At 42.3% G+C, this 20,421-nt stretch overlaps 1 protein-coding gene across 3 annotated transcripts in view; it reads right to left on the bottom strand.

The window, feature by feature from the left end:
* The window catches only part of IGF2BP2 (insulin like growth factor 2 mRNA binding protein 2), a 156,333-nt gene extending 138,484 nt beyond the window's left edge, over positions 1-17,849 (bottom strand). For all 3 annotated transcript variants that reach the window (XM_019463419.2, XM_019463422.2, XM_019463421.2), the window contains exons 1-2: positions 17,577-17,849; positions 15,934-15,994 (exon numbers count right to left, since the gene is read on the bottom strand). In XM_019463419.2, the coding sequence (XP_019318964.1) occupies positions 15,934-15,994; positions 17,577-17,754 (239 nt within the window). In that variant the 5' untranslated portion in view covers positions 17,755-17,849. The remainder of the gene's footprint in view (positions 1-15,933; positions 15,995-17,576) is intronic.
* Positions 17,850-20,421: the final 2,572 nt, after the last annotated feature.

The following is a 20,421-nucleotide window of genomic DNA, read 5'->3' as shown; positions in this document are numbered from 1 at the left end:
TACTGGTGTTTTATAAGGAATTCATTTTATTCCAAAAGGGGCTGAGTATTAATAGAAGATTATTCTCCTCAGTATACGCCCCAGACTAAGCAAGTCTCTCTTTGATTTGTTGACTTTTCCTGATTGACTTAGTTAAATCCTAGATGCTCCCCCCAATGATTCCCACCTCTTGGTATTCTCTTTTTGAGTAACTCCTTCCCACTGAGCATGGGGTAGACTAGTGTCTCATGTCTGACAAACAAAATAAGGCAGAAGTGCTGATGTGCAACTCACTGATTAGGTGGTACAAGGCAGTGTGGGGTCAGCTCTCTTGGGTTACTCTTGCTGCCATGCTGTGAGCAGACCTCAGGAGAGGCCCGTGTTGTGAAGAGCTGAAAGCTCTAGCCAACAGCCACAGAGAAACTGAGGCCTTTCAACAACCACATGAGCGGGCTTGATGGCAACCTCATGAAGGATGCTGAGCTAGAACCACCCAGCTAAACTGCTGCCATATTCCTGACCCTCAGAAAATGTGAGAGAGAATAAATGTTTGCTGCTTTAAATTGCTAAGTTTTGGGGTAATCTGTATGCATCAATAGATTACTAATACAGAACAGCTGACAGTATCTTGTTTTGCAATTAACATTTAAGATCATTCATTTCCTTGGGTGAATTATCTCAGCCATTGGTAAATTCTGCCATTTTTTGCACTTGTCTATTTTTTCCCACAACAACTTCAGATACTGTCTGCTTAACTTGATCATCTTTGAGTTACTACATAAAAACACAACTTAACTTGCTTGTATCTTCCTACTATCTTGAAATAAGAGGACTGCTATTTCTGTGTTTTGGTTTGTTTTTGTTTCTTAAAAAATATACATAGATTTTTCTTCTATTATTTTTTTTTTTAAGTAGGTTTCACACCCAACACGGGGCTTGAACTCACGACTCCAAGATCCAGACCCAAGCCGAGATCAACAGTCAGACACTTAACCGACTGAGCCACCAGGCACCCCTCCCAGCAGATTTTTAATGTAATTTGGGTTGGAGAAAGAAATACCTAGAGAGGAAGTTGTATTTTTGTGTAATCACATTGAGTCTAATACTAAGATCAACCCACCCTTAATTTTTTTAAAAAGACTGATTTGCAAAACTTATTCTGGTTACACCAAATCTAAAGTTCTGCTTTCCAATACTCATTTTGCAGCCCTGTACAACTGTTCTTTGCAGCATACCTCATGTTTTGGGTTTTTTTTTTAAATTATTTTTTTAGTGTTTATTTATTTTTGAGACAGAGAGAGACAGAGCATGAACGGGGGAGGGTCAGAGAGAGAGGGAGACACAGAATCCGAAGCAGGCTCCAGGCTCCAAGCTGTCAGCACAGAGCCCGATGCGGGGCTCGAACTCACGGACCGTGAGATCATGACCTGAGCCAAAGTCAGACGCTCAACCAACTGAGCCACCCAGGCTCCCCACATACCTCATGTTTTAAAGGGCCTTTGTACGTAAAATGCCCATGAAGATTTCATTCCACTTAAGCCAAAGATTCAGTACAAAGACTGAAAAACCCATTCACAAGAGTAAAAACTTTGAACTGCTATTTCTCCCTGCCCTCAATTTGAAAATAAAAAGAAGAAATAAAAGCAAATTATTAATGATACATTATGGCTTTAATTTTTAAAACTTGAAAGATATTTAATGAGCAGCTCATTCCACTTTTCAAGGCATTCAAGCTGCAGCAGTGGAATTAAAAAATAAGACAAGAGCAAGATCTCATGGAACTTCAAAATGGTAAGGTTCAAAAGACCAGTCCAAAAAACAGAGTTGGCTATTTTAATGGAACCGATGACCATTCGATCCTTTACAAATGAAGGAAGCCAAATGAAATCCTGAATTCCCAGACACCTACATGTCACTCTATTGTGCCTTACCATAGATGAACTGAGAACTCACATTCTCCAAGACATATACTTACCTCACCATTATAGTGACTGCTAATGAGCTATTTCATTCATGTAAGTTTTAGAATAAAAAGACACATTTTTAAAATGCTAATCCAACTGTCCTAGCAGTTTTGTTTTGTGGTGGTTTTGTCTGTTTTTTGGCTTTTTTTGGTAAGGTCCCTTAGGTAACTGGTAGTTTTCATTTACTTTGGCCTTAATGAGTATTTACTGCACCCCGGACCTAGAAGCAGCATCTATATGGCTTTCAATTTTGTCAACTTAAATACAAGAAAGTGCAAGAGTAACCAAAACATTTTTCAAAATATTTAAAAGCCCTACTTTTCACCACTGAATTTTCCTGCCAAGTACACTCTATGCTTTAAAACTACCTGCCTTATCCTAGATGTTCACTTGGAGGCAGAACTCAAGTTCTTACTTAAAAAAATGTTTGCCAGACATATGAGAATCATATTTTCTTAGAAAGTGGTTTAAAACATTACCTATAGTTGGCCCAGTGTTTAACTGGAGAGTGTATAATTGAAACTTATGTGGAAATATGTTCCTCCAATTATAGGAAAACAGGGACTAATTTTTTCTCATGAACAGGCATCATGAAATAGCATATACATTAAACTAAGATTGTCACATATTCAGCATACATACATTCTAAATTTACAAAAGGATTTCAGGGGTGCCTGAGTGGTTCAGTTGGTTGAGCGCCTGACTTCGGCTCAGGTCGTGATCTCACGGTTCGTGGGTTCGAGCCCTGTGACCTACTGACAGCTCGGAGCCTGAAGCCTGCTTCGGATTCTGTGTCTCCCTCTCTCTCTGCCCCTCCCCTGCTAGTGCTGTCTCTCTCTTTCTCTCAAAAATGAACATTAAAAAAAAAAAAAGGATTTCAGATGATTTAATATAACAGAAACACAATAAATTATTACATAAAATTAAAAGTATAAGGTACTTTATTTTTTTATTTAAAAAAATTTTTTTAACATTTATTTTTGAGACAGAGAGAGACAGAGCATGAACGGGGGAGGGTCAGAGAGAGAGGGAGACACAGAATCTGAAACAGGCTCCAGGCTCTGAGCGGTCAGCACAGAGCCCGATGCGGGGCTCAAACTCACGGACCGTGAGATCATGACCTGAGCCAAAGTCAGACGCTTAACCGACTGAGCCACCCAGGCGCCCCAAAAGTATAAGGTACTTTATAATGGAAAAAAATTATTCCAGAAAACTAACTAGACTAAGGATGGTTGCTGCAAATGAGCTCCCAAAGAGCTATCATCATCATTAGATAAGACATACAAGTTTAACCAGTTTATGAAGAGAAGAACTTTTCCCTCTCACTCCCAGACAAGCCTTAAGGGTAGGAGATACTAAACATAATGGAGAGAGTCTTCAACAGTATTTTACAGAAGCTGCAGATTTTCATGGGCAGAGACTGCAAACCAGCAAGCCATGGGCCAGCTTCAACCCACAAGTTATCATCTTTTTGACCCTCACAGTATCTACAAAAATGTTTGAATTGTTGCCAATATTTAACATAAGAACTCTGACTTCCAGCTTCTTTTGAAAAACCAGGTTTGAGAACACTGGCCTTACATTTCCACATGGTAGTAGCTGGCTGAAGCCCACTGAAGAGATAGCCATCCTGTACTTCATAGAAACCCCTCCCCTCACTACCCCTTATATCACCTGCCAGTATTTGAGTGTGGATCCCGGTAAATATATGGTGGTTTCTTGTAACAGTCTTACAACAAAACTTGGATATATGATGTGACATCAGCAATCTTCGAAGACCAGTTTTCAGGAAGCTGGAACAATGGAGTACAGGGCAAAGAGCAGAGCTCAGAGGGGAAAGCCTCCATGTGCATGTCTGTCTGTCTGTCTCTCTCTCACACTCACTCTCTCTCTCTCTCTCTCTCAGCATGAAAACCATCTAAGAGGCTCTTTAAATAACACAGAAAGCAAAGTCCAAGGACTTTAAGGACTGCCCCCAAGAGTCCTTGATCACAGGTTAAGAAATCACTGAGAGAATAATATATATTGTTTGAAGTAACATCCTGTTTTTGAACAAGACTCATGCATGCAGAACTGATACTGTGCAAGGATGTATTAGAGTATAATGGTTTATGTCCTTTCTGACTTCTTAGGAGTCCATTCACACCAGTCGAAAATATTTTGAAGATCACTGCTTCATACCTAGAACCACACCATATACCTTGCTTGATACCATATCACGTAGGGATGCTCTGCTTGAAGAAGAGGCAGGTGGGCCAACCTGCTTGGACCTCCTGAAGCAAAAACTTGTTGTTGATGAGTGAGTGGATCCCATGTTACTAGACCCATCACTCAACAAAGTCAGTTGACGCTAATGGCTCTGTTGAGAACCGGAGTGCAACCACTGGCCAAGGAGTTCCCTAGAAAGTTCCTGACAGGCAAACATTCTATGCTATTGATTATAGAAAAATCCAAAGATTTAGTAGTCTGGCATGCAGTTGGCAAAACAAACATTTGTTACTAAAGCAAAAGTGACAGGCCATTCCACAGAAAGTAGATTCAGAAGTAGCAAAGGTAGGGTCTAAACTTTCCTCAAGAAAGAGCTTTGGATCTTCGGGAATGCCTGAACAAGGAATGGATTCAAGGCCCAAAATTATATACTATATGACAGATAACTTTCAAACTATTTCTCAAAGTGGCAAATCCATTTTCTGAACCCAATTCTAGACTGAACTCCAATATATAAAACAGCAATGAATGTAGCTGTGTTCTGATTGAAAGTAGTTAAGAAGCCAGGGTCTCCCAGGTACATTGTCCACTCCTTCCTTCCCATAAATTTGACATCTCCTCAGAATCCTAAGGCTTTGTGGAACATACTGTTAAAAGTACTGCCATAAGGAATAAAAGCACTTTGGCTTGGAAATTTTTAAGGCTGTAGTGTTAACATCTTCACCATAATCATTACATTTGAACTAAAGCCACAAATTTTCAATATCAAAATTGTTGTTTTGAAATCATTATTGAAACAGACATGCACAGCAAACCATTAATACAAAAATCAATGAGCCAAAGAGCTAACTCTTCCCTGGCAAATCTCCTAAGATGTAAAAAGAATTATATTAGAACAAACCACCTGTTCCCAATCTTTTAGAACCCTTAAAACAAAATGTTGGTTTACTTACCTACTTCATAAAATTAAATCCCTACCTCCTTTATTTAAAATAATTGAGTAACCAGCACTTCTGTCATCTCAAACTTTTTGTGAATAAAAAAACGAATGTAAGTTTTTAAAAATATTAAGGGGCAGGGGCGCCTGGGTGGCTCAGTCGGTTAAGCGGCTGACTTCGGCTCAGGTCATGATCTCGCGGTCCGTGAGTTCGAGCCCCGCGTCAGGCTCTGTGCTGACAGCTCAGAGCCTGGAGCCTGTTTCGGATTCTGTGTCTCCCTCTCTCTGACCCTCCCCTGTTCATGCTCTGTCTCCCTCTGTCTCAAAAATAAATAAACGTTAAAAAATTTTAAAAAAAAATATTAAGGGCAAACAAATAAAAATAATATTCACCAACTAGTATTTCGGTTGAGGAGTATCTACTCCTTCAGAGGGAGACTAAATCCTACGTTTCTGAGCTTAAAACTTGGTTTCTAAAGATCCTTGATTTTATCATCTTTAGCAGCAGCACAACTCAAAGTTTTCAAAAGCTTATTTTAAAAATTCAGTGTCCTTTATTCAAAGACATTACTATTAGTATGAAGAGAAAGGAGGAAAGAGTACAGCTAGATCTAGGAGAAGGGCCAGATTATTTATGCATCCACAAATTTTTTTTCTATCCTTCAACAGTATTCAAAAAATAAAAAACAACAAAAAAGGTTTCCCTTTATTTTTTTTAATGTTTATTTATTTGAGAGAGAGAGAGAGAGAGAGAGAGAGAGATACACAGTGTGAGCGGGGAAGGGGCAGAGAGGGAGACACAGAATCCAAAGCAGGCTCCAGGCTCTGAGCTGTTAGTGCAGAGCTCCATGCGGGGTTCAAACCCACAAACCACGAGATCACAATCTGAGCCGAAGTTGGACGCCCAACCAATTGAGCCACCCAGGCACCCCAAGATGTTTTCCCTTTACAAAGAATAAATACAATCGCACTTTAGTGGGGCGGGAAAGTAGCCCAAACTTTCAACACTGGGAAATTCCTTCCCAAACTTTCAACTCCTCACAAAAAGCCAACATTTGACCCCCACTACCACTGAGGAATGTGTGTGTGGGGTGTGTGTGGGGTGTGTGTGGGGTGTGTGTGTGTGTGTGTGTGTGTGTGTGTGGTGTGTGTGTGTGTGTGTGTGTGTGTGTGCGCCTGTCTGTCTGTCTGTCTGCCTGCCTGCCTGCTGCACTTTCCGGGTAAGCATATGCCACAGAACCCATACATTCCAACACATTGAGCAAGCGCACACATGCCTTCCTGGCTTCCCCAAACCCAGCCACCTAGGGGGCACTCAGCTGGAGGCAGGCCTACAAACCAAGCACCTTCCAGCCCTGCCCAGCCATCCTCACAGAAATGCAAAGAGGAAGGAGAATGAGAGAGAGAGAGGAAGTGGCCAGTACAGGGCCTCATAGAAAGAAATGCAAAACCTTTTGTGGGGCAAGCCAGCCACATACTCCTAGAGTTTTTAAATGTCAAAGAAAAGAACAAATTGCATGAGATTTCCAGTCCTGCTGTCACCGCTGGAATCACTTACTGTCTTGTACACACTATCAGTGAGTACCAGTCTTTCCCCATGCTCTGGAATTAGAGAATGAACAAGCTACATGACACTGTCCACTCAGTCACCTGTGTTCCTATGGCTGCCTATCTCCTGTCCTCCTTCCTTTCCTCCCTCCTCCTTTCTTTCTTTCTAACTGAAGAGGTTAAAGTGCATTTTTTTTTCAGTGTTAAACTGTCTAATCTTCTATCTCCTACTCTCTCAAAGATGCACATTTTACTCCAAAATCTTATCCACACAATGACAAGGAAAACATTCATTTCTCAAATATGCATTGTTAAAATCACAAAGATCAGGAGGGACTCAAGTAAAAGGTCTCCATATAACACAGTTAGTTACAGCCTGTCCTCACATGAGCTTTTTCAAAGTATCTTCTATTTTGTGAATTGGCTTGAGGTTAACCTGTCCACAGAATCCCCGTTCAGTTACTTTTTTTTTTTTTTTTTTTTTTTTTGGTGTGCTTTTTGAAGGCAAAGAAAGAGTAAAGAGAAGAGGTAGCAAGTTAATAGAAAGGTCTTCTCTGATAACATTTTAAGCTCTATTAGAGGTTCTTGACTGAGAAAAGTCATTATTTTTATTTTTAATTATAATTAAGTTCATAAAGTTATGTTATCAAAAAAATAACATCTATATCTAGATGCACAACTCTTGCATATCTATTTCATTGACAGTATGATTGTAACTTCCACCTTGTTTACCTAAAACAAAGTCACCAATGTACTGTATAGTAGGTTTCAGTATTGTATCAAAAAGAACATATAGATCTTCCTACTCCTTGTGCTTTCACTGTTTTCATGTGTCAAAAAGGTTTAAAATTTTCTAATGTTAATAAGATGAATCATCTTATGAAAAGGAATTTGTGAGAATCCCCCATTTTCCTTCTCTAAGCCATTTTTATGTACAGATAAAAATGAAAGCATGCCAAACTTTGTGCAACATTCTAGGTCCTAGACAAAAAAGGCTGTATTTTTCAGGATTTAAGAAAATATACTTAAGCCAAAGGCATGAATACAGACCTCTCCCCACAATGCATACACATTATGTCTTGGTTTTTTTTACACTTCATTTTCAGCCACAATGATTTTTTAAAACATCTATCTTTTATAATTACTAATGCCCCTACAGTAAGACTACTTCAGAAAGTGCCCTCCAATTATGACTAACACTTTCAGTTGTTTCTCAATTATATTAAATTAAATATATAGTGGACTTCAGCCTCTTATCTTCCTCAGCATATCTGTTGTATACATGTAGATTTTTTTGTTCTGCATTGGGAAAAAAGTTACCCTGTGACCTATGCAAACATTATCACAGCTCCTGCTGGAGGAGTAGTGCTGTTACTATGTTCCAATTAGGAGGCAGGAAAGGTAATAGGGCCACTGCTTCTTTGAAGCAAGCAGGTTTTGTCAGGTGAAAGGAGGGGCTGCTTTTGAGTCAGAAGCTTCACAGCCCTATCTGTAAAAGGGATGAGGTACAGATCTTCCCCGGCTGTGGTGAGGATAAAATAAGATACACAGAAGGCCTGGTGTAGCACCTAAGACAAGAGCTGCTTTTTATTTTATTTTATTTTTTTCAATATATGAAATTTATTGTCAGATTGGTTTCCATACAACACCTAGTGCTCATCCCAAAAGGTGCCCTCCTCAATACACATCACCCACCCTTCGAGCTGCTTTTTAACTACTAGTTACCTTCCTTCGCCCATTTTCCAAGTCAGAAGTGCACAGAACATGCAACACCCTACACCAGACTATACTAACTTAAAGAAATGGGGGGGGGGGTTGAAAATAATCTTTTCACCTATTGTTTTCTTGATCATGCCTTCCTCCCTCCACCACCATATAAATATGATAGCACAAAACAGTTAAAGGAAACAAGAGGATAAATACAGGAAAAGTTTACAATTAAGGGGAAATGGACTGTACCTAACATGCTTATTTAGTATATGTTTTTGAGTGATTATGTCATTAATGAGGAACTCTGAAAACCTCATGGATGCTGTCCTACTAATACTCATTCCATCCCCACGGAGAAGCCAAAGGCCAGATTCTGTACAGAAACTGAAGCAGAGAAACACCAAATCTAGGGAAAGATCTGACAGTTACCAGGAAAACAAACCAGAACACAGTCCTGATCTCCAGCAATGGGTTGGTTAAAACCTGGGAAAAACCCACCCAAGCAATTCCCTGAGCTAGACTTTCCTTTTCCACATGGCTTCTAGTCTTAACCAGGGCTACAGCTCACTGCCTAATGCGTGCAGCTCAAGATGTCGAGAGATACATCTTCCCTGGCAGTGTTCTATTTCTTAACACAAGGAATGCAGCCACTGAAAAAAGCAATGTAACAACAACAGTAAAATCCAACCCCATTTCTGTCTATGGGCAAACATGGTGATAAAAGGAGGTAATGCTGCTGTTAATGTTTAAATTGACTGTTCTAATTATTTTTTTCCTAAAAAAAATAACAAAGTACAGATCATTTAGAATGATGTAAGAGTAAGATTGTTGCAAAGGGTCATTCACAAACAAATCTATTTTCAGTTATTTCCATTACTCTTGAATGGCACCTTTTGAGCCATACAACACTTAGATTGACTTTTTTAATTTAAACAAGTGAAGAAAAAAAAGTCTCAGCACTGTGGACTGAGGATCAGAAGACTAGGATCTAGCCCTAGCTTTACTATTTAATGGGTATGTGTCCTCAAGCAAATTATTAAATTTCTCTGAAACTAAGTTTCCTCATCTGAAAAAGGGGATGATATTAATTGTCCCATCTTCTTCCCATAATTATTTGGAATAAATGAAATAATGTGAAGAGCCTGGGACATCATCAGTATTATATGAATATAAGATGCAGGCCCATAAAAAATATGTGTATCTCTCTGAGATAACAATAGCATTATTCACATATCAACGCATGGAATCATGAAACCACCTTTCTGAGCACATTTAAAACAAAAATTAAAAATCGAAGCTTCCCCCTAAGGCACACATTAATTATATGATAATGAGAAAAACTGAAAATACTATTCTCACTGCAATGGTCCTATGCATATTTTCCTGGTCATTAGGTAACAACATTTCTTATGATATAGGTAAATATCAGAAAGTCTAAAATATGCATCAGAACTCTTTTCATTTATTGGACTTATTAAAACACCTCTTTTATGAAATGTTCTTGAGAGTAAACAATTCTAACTAATGTTCACATCTTCAGAATAAAGTATAGAACAGATAAATAGCAAGGAAATCCAGGAATAAATGAACAAAATGTATCTCAAAAATGCAACCTTATTATGCAGTGAGAAATAGAGGCTTGGGAAGGAGACATGTATCTATTAAATGATGGGTTAGCTGGGTTAGCTTTTAGATTTGACTGCCTGCTATGAGTGCAAAAGCATCCATTTTCTCTGGTCTACTTAATCTTTACCTCCATATGCCACCAAACTTTACACCAAATTAAAGAAATAATTACTATATTCTCCCTCATCTTTAGAAGCCAAATCACAACAGAATCTGAATTTTTCTATAAAAGAAAATAATTTTTCTTCACTATTTTATGGAAAGACCAAAGTACATGATCAAAACAGGAAAAGAAAAACCTTAAAAATAATGCTTTGAGCACTCTGCAATTTTGCTGCCCAAAATAGAACCCATAGAGTCCATGCCACCAAATGAAAATTATAACTTTGTAAGCATGAAGTTAAATTATAAAGTAAAAGATTTTTTAAAATATTTTAATGATAATAACTGGGAGGAAGCACTGTTATCTTTACTAGTAGGTGTTTGTTGTTTATTTGCTACTATGTTTTTCTTCAGTGATAGTGTTTTGAATGACTACCCAAAGTAATTGGACTTGAATTTCAGTGTAAAAAGGATAAACTTTGACTAATAAACTATTCGGGCATGTTTTGTTCAACAGAACTATCCCATCCTTCAAATTAAGAAGTCAATCATAACTTTTGAGACATGATGCTTTTGACTAAAAGATTTAGGAAACTGGTTTAAAAAACTGGCTCAGCCAAGTCACACTACTCTGTTCTTCAACGCAGAAAAGAACAATGAAGACACGTTGGTGGCATCTAAGTGGAATTTTTAAAAATATATTTTGAAACCTATAGTTCAACTTTTTTAAGTCTCCAAAGAAACCAGTCTAATACTATGCTTCTAATGAAATTGATTCCGTCAGAGTACTTGTTATGTAAAATAATCTACTGTCTTCCACAGTATAGAATTCCTAAGTGAAAATGCATACTCAAATCTTTAATTTTCTAGCATTTATAAAAATGGCTTATAGATCATCAGAGCCTTCACAGAGTCACTGAGCTAACTAACTCTACTAGTGAGAAGGGATATCCAAGCAAAAGAAAGGAAGAATAGATTGTGCATTGGATGGTCCTCCCAGCAGCAAGCTCACTGAAGAAGCCACACAGGTACCTGAGCCCTGGCTTCCACAAGGTTAAGCACCTATAAGAGTCATGCATCACTCAAAGCAAATACTGATTCCCTTTGTCACAAAGTTCAAACACCTAGCAATTTTCATTTGCCCTGTCAAGACTGAAATCCAGAGCAATCGTTGCTCAGTTAAAGATTTCCTTCTCTTCCCTCCTGATACCATCTGTCTGAAACTAGTGTCCCCCACAAAGCACACACGCACACAGACACCCATGTGCACACACCCCACTGAATCACAGAGATGACACACTTAGCTCAAATAATATCCTCTCACAACTGACCAATTGCTCATCTACTTTTGAGAATTCCATTAGAAGACTTGGAAGAGTGATTCAGCGATAGACAGCAAATATTTAGAAAGCTGAGAAGTATCAAATATGTGTAAATAGTTCCTGTAGAAATCTGAGTTTCATAGTTTTGACTTTTAATAAATGTGCCCAAATTCCTATCCTTTTATGCACATTTCAACATCATTTACATACCCCCCCACTTGAAAAACTGGATCAACCTCCATAAAATAAAAACATTTACTCAAAATAGTGAAATGTTGATTTTGATATGCAATTAGTTCCAAACTGCCTAATGTCCTTTATAAAAACTCTTCTTAAAGAAAATACATTATATCATTACGTATAAAAGGTGCTACACAAATATTACTAATCTTCTCTCATCTTTATGTAATCTCAGGTTGAAATAATAAAAAATAAAACTTTGAGACCATCCCTTACTGGTCATCTTATACCCAGCCATAATTACAAGGAAATATTATTTTAAAAAACAATTTGACAAATGCATCACATATCACCAAATCACCTTTTAGAATTAATGTTTATGTAGCCATTTAAAACTTTCATAGATTGCTACAATACAAATTTAAAATGGAGATGAATTTGACAAATTGGAAAATCAAGCAGTACATAAAAACTATTTTGATTTGTAGATTTCAGTGGCTTTTAATATTTAACTAAATAAGGTAAAAACATCAAATGACCAGTTTTTTAATATTTGTAAGCTTGAATTTTAAACCTACACTACCACCTGAATTATCAACTGTTTTTTTTATTGCTTCTATTTTAATTCTAATACTTATCTCTTAAAGGTTACAAAAATGTGTAATTGTTTATGGCATAGCCTAGAACCATATGAAAAAATTATTAGCTTTTTTTAAAATGGGAAATGTAATGTCCAACTCAAAGCCAAATTAAAGTTATCTTACAGTTTGACATGTATTTTATATTAATATACATTATATCCACACATGGAATCTATTTAATTAAATTCAGGCATCAATTTTTAATTCAACAAATTCTTTAAATAGAAGCCTACCATATAATTTTAACCTAAAAAAAATCTTTTCAAAATTAAAAATTGATGCAGCAAAAGCCTTTGTTGCAGGAAGGGATTGAGGTTGGATGGGTTTTTTTTGTTTTTGTTTTGTTTTTTTTTTTCTTTTTGGTATTTAATTCAACTATACACAATGTAGTACATACAAGCAAAATACAATTGAGATACTGTTTTCTTTAACATTCCTATAGGAGACTGAATTCATTTGCATTGGAGACAACACAATTACTGATTTTTAACTCATGAAAGACAAATTCATAGCTTTTTCCTACACTATCTCATAGTATTCACACCATCTCAGTGAAAGCATGTCTACACCACTTGGTTACTTCCTAGCAGTGGGCAGAAATCACATTTTTGAAAGTTTTGTTTCTCACAGAATCATTCAACTTTAGTTACAAAGCACATTCAGGTTAGCGTACGTTCTAGCTCCAAACAATATATGTGATGTGGGTGCACGTGTGTGTGTGTGTGTGTATGCGTGTGCAAGTGTGTAGGTACATATACAGACATGTACATATATATTTTTTTCCAACTAAAAAGTCAACATGAAAAATGAAATTTCTGTCAAGGCATTTCCCACAACTTTTAACAGATTTTTAAACCAATTTCCAGTTTCTTCCTCTTTAAGCAATCTTTGATTCATATACACTACCAAGAAATATGAATAGAGAAAAAAGATCCAAAGATTTTTATTCAGCAGAGCCTGAAACCAACTTAGAAAGTAAAAAATAGGTGGTGTGTCTATGATTTACATTAAAATAATTTGCATCTAATAAGAATGAAACACATGTGCCAAAAAGAAAAAAAAAACAAGAGTCTTCTACTTCTGATGACCCTGAGAATATAATGGTTATATAGTCTGTCTACTATAATAGCACATATAAAATGATGCTAGAATGACATTTAACAAAAGACCCAATTGGTAAGCAAATGGCATGCCAATAATTTCATAACTTAAGATAAAAACATCTCCTCCCAAATTATCATTAGCTTTAAAAAGTCTATTTGGAATGTAAATATTAAAACTCATTCCTGAGAGCAGAAAGAAATCAGAACAATATAAAGAAAATGAGCACTCAGTTGTTGAATGATTTTTAAGTAAGCAAGCAATGAGGATGAATTGTTTTCTTCACATTTTCACTTCAACTAACACAAAAACCACATATAGAACTGACTTAACGCTGACAAATTTGCTTCTAACTTGTTAAATTTCATGGAAATGCAACAAAGGAACACCAAAATAGTCACCATATAACATAAAAGCTTTGGTTTCAAATGTCACAGTACCCTGCTTTTTGAAAGCCAGCACCGTGGTAGTGCCCTGTACATGAGAACATACAGCTGCTTCATCCCAGGGGTCTGAGCTCAGTACACAACACCAGTCATTAGACATCTCTCCCTTAGCCTGCAGAACAAGTAACTAATTCCTGCATTTTAAACCAATAAAGTAAAGGGGGAAAAAAAAAGAGTAAAGCCATCCAATCAGAAATGATGCAACCCTCTAAAACAGCAGCTTATGCATACATTTGGTATGTCAGACGTCCTCAGTGTAGTGAATCATACACAGCGCATTTTAATCTACCTCCTAGGTATTTTATATTGCCCACATGTTCAAAGAAATCTTGTACTAATAAGGCTGTTTAAGTCCTAGTTTGTTCTTTATTTAACTAATACTAAAAATTGGGGACATGCTTTTAATTCTGAACTCTTACATAAACACAACAAAATTAGTTAAATGACACTCTGGCTAACAGCAAATAACTCCTGCATTTTGAAAGAAAAAGTTTAGAAGAAGTATACTTGTGAGAAGTCTTAGGAGATGTTAGTAACTTTAAATTAGTATTTTACTTACATTGCAACATGAGATAATGCACTTCATAACATGAAATGAGACACCAACTCACCAAAGTTAAAATTCTAGTGATTTTTTTTATTAATTATAACCCAAAAAAGGACTCAGAACAGCTATACAGCCAATAGAATTAGGCATTTATAGAATAATAGCCCTTCAAATGTTTTAGGTGGTTCTTTCAAACCTTGTTCAATATTTTCATCAAATTTTCAAGTGTTGTAAAAGATGAGTGATTTAAATTTCTTAATAAATACTTAATACATCAGAAAGCTTCAACTTGGATTTCTCAGGTAAAAAAAAGTACACACACATATATATATAGAAGTATACAAATTTAGAAGAGTTAACTGAAAAACCAATCAGCTACACATTACATCTGTTCCTAGAGAGAAAAACTAGCTTTATATTTCATTTGAAACTGCAAATCATAACTTTTGCCTTTTTTTAAAGGCATAAGCTTTCTGATACGCCACAATCATTTGCAAAGAAGATATTCTGTTGCTTAGTTAAAATAAAAGTATCTGAAAATGAGCCCACAGTTCTTTAAAACCTCTTCAACAAAACATCTAAGTATTTATAAAATTATTATGGTTTGTTTTAGAATCTATTCAATCCTGGCAAAAATCAAGTAAGTGGTTGCACTATTGAGTATCAGAAAATGTAAAGGTGGCAAATCAAAGACTTAAGAGTTTTCAATCCAGCTACTTAATGACTAATGGTGAAGAAATGTATGTGAACGGGATATAAACTAAGTTACAACACATGGGAGAAGAAAAAAAAAAAAATCTAGAATGAGTAATAAAGGGGCCCAATTTAAAGTCCACAATAAGCTTTAAACAAAGATGTTCTCCCTCATTCTCTCCTCACAGAGATATTTCTCTTGCAGGCAAATCACTGTGGAGAAATCCAACTTCCACAAAATTCTTTACTCCTTCATTAACAACAGTGCCCTTAAATGTAGCTACAGAACTCATAGAGATACTTGTTTAGCTTCAAACATATCTCAAAAGCAACAACAACAACAACAACAACAACAAAACGCTCAGAAGCAATATTCAGTAGTCTCAGGGACTAAAAAAGTCTGGCTTTTTAACTGCCACCCATTCCAAACAACCCACTTCTTTACAGTGCTATGCAAAATACTGACCTCTTACTGAATTATTTTATTATTCAACATTAAGCTATCTAAAAAAGAAAACTAATTAATCGCGAAGTTTAGTTAAGCAATTTAGTTGACAAAGTAAATATTTACTCTTAACATCTCACAGGAAGTCTTGACAAGCATTTGTAGCCACTGTGCTGGGGGTAGGGGTGGGAGTGAGGGGTGGGAGGCAAGTTTTGATAAACAAGTTTAACGGTCCCAGCGAATTTCACACAGCTAGAGTTCGCCACCCCCCACCCCCCAATAAGGCACCAGATATTTTCCAAGTACAGTAAACACCTTATATAATGAAAGTAAAAAATCTAACTTTCTAAACTGCGTTATCTCCACCAACAAAACAAACAAAAGCAGTTTTTTAACTATAAAAGCACATTTTAAAAAAACTGAGTGTACTGTGGTATTTATACGTTAAGCCCTATCACAAAATAACTAAGCAAAATATATTTACCTGAGCTTTTTAGAGACTGAGTAATCAACTTCCATGATTTTCCCATGCAATTCCACTTTACCTTTAAAACAGAAATTAAAGCACTCAGAACCTTCCTTAGATCAAACCGGCGGGGGTCTAGGAGGGGCACGCACAGAACTCCACGCTCGGGCTCCGCCTTCGGGCGCCCTCAAGGGGTCTCCTACCGGGCTCGAGCTGGGCAAACTTGGTTGCCAGTGGGAAGCAAGGTGGGCGCCCCGTGTCTCGGGACGAGGTGGGAAGGGCGCGAGCCCGGATCCGACCCCAGGTATAGCTGTGGGTGGCATTACCGGAAAAACAAATTTAATAAAGAGCGGCGCCAATTTGAAAGGATGAGCTCATTTGAAACTCAAGCTGCAGGGCTGGCGCGGCCCCGCTCCTCTCCCGGCCCCCACCTCTCCATTCCGCTAACCCGGGCCCCGAGGGCTCCGCTGCGCTCCCCTCCCTGACTTCTCCACCCGGTGGCCCGGAGAAGACGCACCGAAGCCCCCCACCCACCTCCCCCCACCCCGGGGCCGCAGCTGCGAGAGCCCAGTCCCGGCCGGCTCCAGGGTGTCACCTTGGCCTCGCCGCCGCCCCGCCCCCACCCCGCGCACCCGTGGGGAAGGGTCTTCCGCCGGGCCGGGGCTCGGGGGGCACAGGCTCCCGGCCTTGGGGCGAGCGCGGCTCCGAGCGGTGCGTGTGCGAGAGGGAGAGTTGGTGAGTGCGCGCGCGCGCGAGTGTGTGTGTGTCGCTCTCCGTCTCCCGTCTGGGCTCCAGCGCTCTCGCGGGCCCCCCGGTCGCCTCTTTCCCGGTTCTCAGCCCGGGCCCCCACCGAGTTGAGACAGGGCACCTCGTAAAAAGGTGCTTCTGGCCGAGCGGGAGGCGGGGGGACAGGCGGCGGAAAGCCCCCAGCCCCGAGTTCTTCTCAATAAAATCGGACAAAAAATTCAGAGAAAAATAGGAGCGCTTGAGAGACGAGCGAGAGGGGACTAAGGTTCGGGAGAGGACCGAGAGAGATGTGCCGTCGTGCAGGGATTGGGGTTGGGGGAGTCCCGAAACCTTGGAGGGGATCATCGGGGTGGCGCCGAGGGGGTGCCGAAAGTGGGGGACCGCGAGGCGAGGTGGGGAGGGGGCTCCAAAGGAGAGTGCGGCTCAGGGGACGCCAGAGGGCGAGAGGTCCCGGGCACGAGGCAAGGATAGGGGTAAGGTCCGGTCAAGAGAGAAAGAGATGCAGGATTGGAAGGGGGTCCCTGACAAAGGGGGTGACGCGAAGGTCAGGGAAGAGAGGGAACGGGGGTTCTCTGAAGATGGGGGTGGGGAAACTCTGGAGAGCAGCCCGGGAGCATAGGGAAGGAGGGGTGCCCCCAGAGAGCGAGCGAGCCCCAGGCACCCTCGGAGCCGCACGGGGGTCGCCCCAGGGCTGCGGCTGGGAGGGCAAGGGGGGAATCCGGAGCGGTGGGGGGAGGGGAGCGGGCCGTCCCGGGAGCGGGCCGGCGGCGAGAGTTGAGGGTCTGGTGCGTGGAAGTGAGTGTGCGGGCGCGGGAGCCCCCGCCGGGCGCCGCCCGCCGGCTCGGCCTCCCTCCGGGCGCCGTCCCGGCCTGAGCTGGGCGAGGCGGGGGGAGGGGGCAGCGGCGACTGCTCACCCGAGAGGGTCTCGATGGCGCGGATGGCCCAGTTCTGGTCGGGGTAGTCCACGAAGGCGTAGCCGGACTTGAGCAGGACCTGTCCCGCCAGGGGCAGCTTCCTGTCCCCGAAGAGCTGCCGGAGGTCGTCGGCGGTGACGGCGGGGCTCAGGTTCCCGATGTAAAGCTTGTTCATCATCCGTCTCTTCCCCGAGAGCCCGCGGCTCCCCCGGCCCGGTACCCGGCGCTCCTCGCCTCCTCCGCTGCCCTCGTCTCTCCTCCTCCTCCTCCGCCCCCCCTCCCCGCCCTCCGCCCGCCCGCCACCCACCCCCACCCTCAGCCTGGCTCCCCCCACCGCGGCCGGCCCGGCCCGCCCGGGGGCAGAGGCGGAGGCGGGGACTCGGCGCGGCTGCCTCCTCGGGGCAGAGTCCCGGGCCGGGCGGCGGCGCGCGGACAAAGCGCTCTCTCTGCCTCCCTCTCTCTCCCTCTCAAGGCGGTGGCGGGAGGAGGAGCAGCGGCGGGCGGCGGCAGCGCACCCCGCGTGTGTCTGTGTGAGAGTTTGTACGGGCGTGTGCGCAGCCGAGAGTGAGCGAGCGAGCGCCCCCTCCCCGCCCCGCGCAGCCGAGCCCCTCGCCCCCCGCGCGGCTACCCTGGCTTCTGCCGCCCGCCGGGCGGGCGGAAGCGGGTCGCGGCCCGGGGCTGGGGCTCCCGGGCTCCAGAAGCCCGGGCGGGCGCGGCGCGGAGGCCAGGCGTGCGGCGGGGCGGGGAAGGCGCGCCCCGGCCGCGGGTGGGAGTGCACGAGGGGGCGCGGGGGAGCGGCCGCCCGCTGCAGGCGTGGGAGGGAGAGGGGCCGTGAGAGAGCGTGGAGAGGGGTGTGCGCAAGGTGGACCGGATGTGAGAGTGCGGCTGCCAGGGCCCGCGGGAAGGTGTGTCTCGGAGGTGAGAGGCGAGGGCAGGCTGGGAGACAACAACTTTCGCGGCGAGTTGGCCGCGTCTGGCGCCCTGCGCGGTCCCGGGCGGAGCGCTCGCTCGGAGACCCGCTCCTCGCCCGGCTCTCCGGGGCGACCGGGCGGCGCGTGTGGTCGAGGGATCGCGGACGGGGGTCGGGACGCCTGGGGCCCGGGACTGTGCACACTGGAGAAGTTGCCGCCAGCCCTGGGCCTCAGTTTCCCGGCCCGTTGGGGGAGACGGAAGGCCAGAGCGTAGTCACGTCCCCTCCGCCCGCACCCCGTGCGCCCGGAACCCCGCGGCGGGCGGCAGCCTGACGTTGGCAGCTGCTCTCTATTCTGGGAAGTGCCGAGGGCTTCCCGAACGGCCGCTGCGAAGCCAGGTGGCGGGTGGGGAGGCCAGCGGGGAGGGGGCAGGGTCTGCGGCCAGGAGGATGGACGCTTGCTGCTGGATTTCGAGGCCGGGTTCGGTCCCAGAGCAGGGGTGGTGGGAGGCGAGGGTGGCTGGAAGCGGAGGCGCTTGGGCTGTGTAGGAGTTCCCCAACCGCTGGGAAGGGCCCGGAGAGGAAAGAGGTCCTTCCAAGCGGAGGAAACAACGTGACCGACGGAAGAGGCAGGGTTGCGTTGATAGCAGCCCGAGCCGAGGGGCTAGGGAAGGAGCCAGAAGGGCTGGAGGCGGTTGGGAGTTCCTGGGCCCGGCTGGAAGTCTGGTGGTTAGAGCCTAGTCCCAGCCAGGAAATAAAATTCTGCAGGGAAGAAGAAAATTGGCAGGTTTCAGTTGTGAAGAAAGGGCAGAAGATGATTCCAAGATCTGGACTTGTGGGGGCTTTAGTGGGGGTGATGGCTTGACGAGAGAAATAAGAGTTCTTGGGGACGTTGGGGGTCTCTTGATGAAAATGGAACAGCTTCAGATCTCTTGGCTGGGTCGTGATGTACTGTCTTTCCTAAGCTTTTCTATTAACCAAGGGGTAGGAGGGAGCACGGCTTGTTTGTTTGTTTTGTTTGTTTGTTTGTCTTTTTAAAAGCATGTTTCCAGGCCCCTTTCTTTGAAGACTGACTGTGAGCCTGGAGTTTGTATTTTCCTTAAGTACTCCCAGGTAATTCTTGTTTGGGACGCCCTGGCAGGTGGAAGGCCTATAGGCTTAGAACTCAGACCTTCCTCCTTTCTGCCCCCAGCTGTGTGGCTTAGAACGTTCCAGCATCTGTGAGCCTAAGTTTCTTCATCAGTAGGAAGGAAGGAAGAAAGAAAGAAAAGAGAAGAAAACAACCAAATCTTGAAGGGCTGTTTTGAAGTCCATATGAAAGATAATTGAGTAGGGTGTTGAGACAGTGGCAACACATTTAATGCTTTTCTTAGGAGCTGATGAGCTTTAAAATATTTTCTTTTGGAGAGGGAGATCTCCTTAAATAATTCGTTGTCCAGAGGAGAAAGAATGGATACATTTTTACCTAGATATTGCAGTTATTTGAATTCTGGCTTTGCTCTCAAATATTCTCAAATTTCCTCTCTCTAAAAAAGGATTGGATTTTACTGCTCCTGGAGTGGGATAAACTGAGTGTAGATGCTTTCCTACCAAAATGTACTGGAGAATCATAAATGAAAACTGTGTGTATATAAACCTATGCAGACCAAGAGGTAATGATCTTCAGATTATTTACACAGATGCCCCTAATTGGTATTTATTTCCAGTAATTCAAATTTGCATCTTCTAAGAGAAATGAGAGTGGCAGGGGTACTTAATCTTGCTCTTCTCTGAAAGGTTAGTAAAGCTTTTTGTGTAATTTTTTCAGGCATATCAATTCCTTGGTCCTACTGCAAAACCACAAACGTTTTAGCATGGATTCTGTAGCGGGCAGCAAGCATCTAAAGATTCTTAGCCAAGGTGGCTTCTGGTGAACTCTCTTAGCATGTTTCACCT

The sequence above is a fragment of the Panthera pardus genome, unplaced genomic scaffold, assembly GCF_024362965.1.
Source record: "Panthera pardus isolate Hobbes unplaced genomic scaffold, ASM2436296v1 HiC_scaffold_16, whole genome shotgun sequence".
Classification (NCBI taxonomy): domain Eukaryota; kingdom Metazoa; phylum Chordata; class Mammalia; order Carnivora; family Felidae; genus Panthera; species Panthera pardus.
Note: the sequence above shows the minus strand (reverse complement) of the source record. Positions and strands in the feature narration are given on the sequence as shown.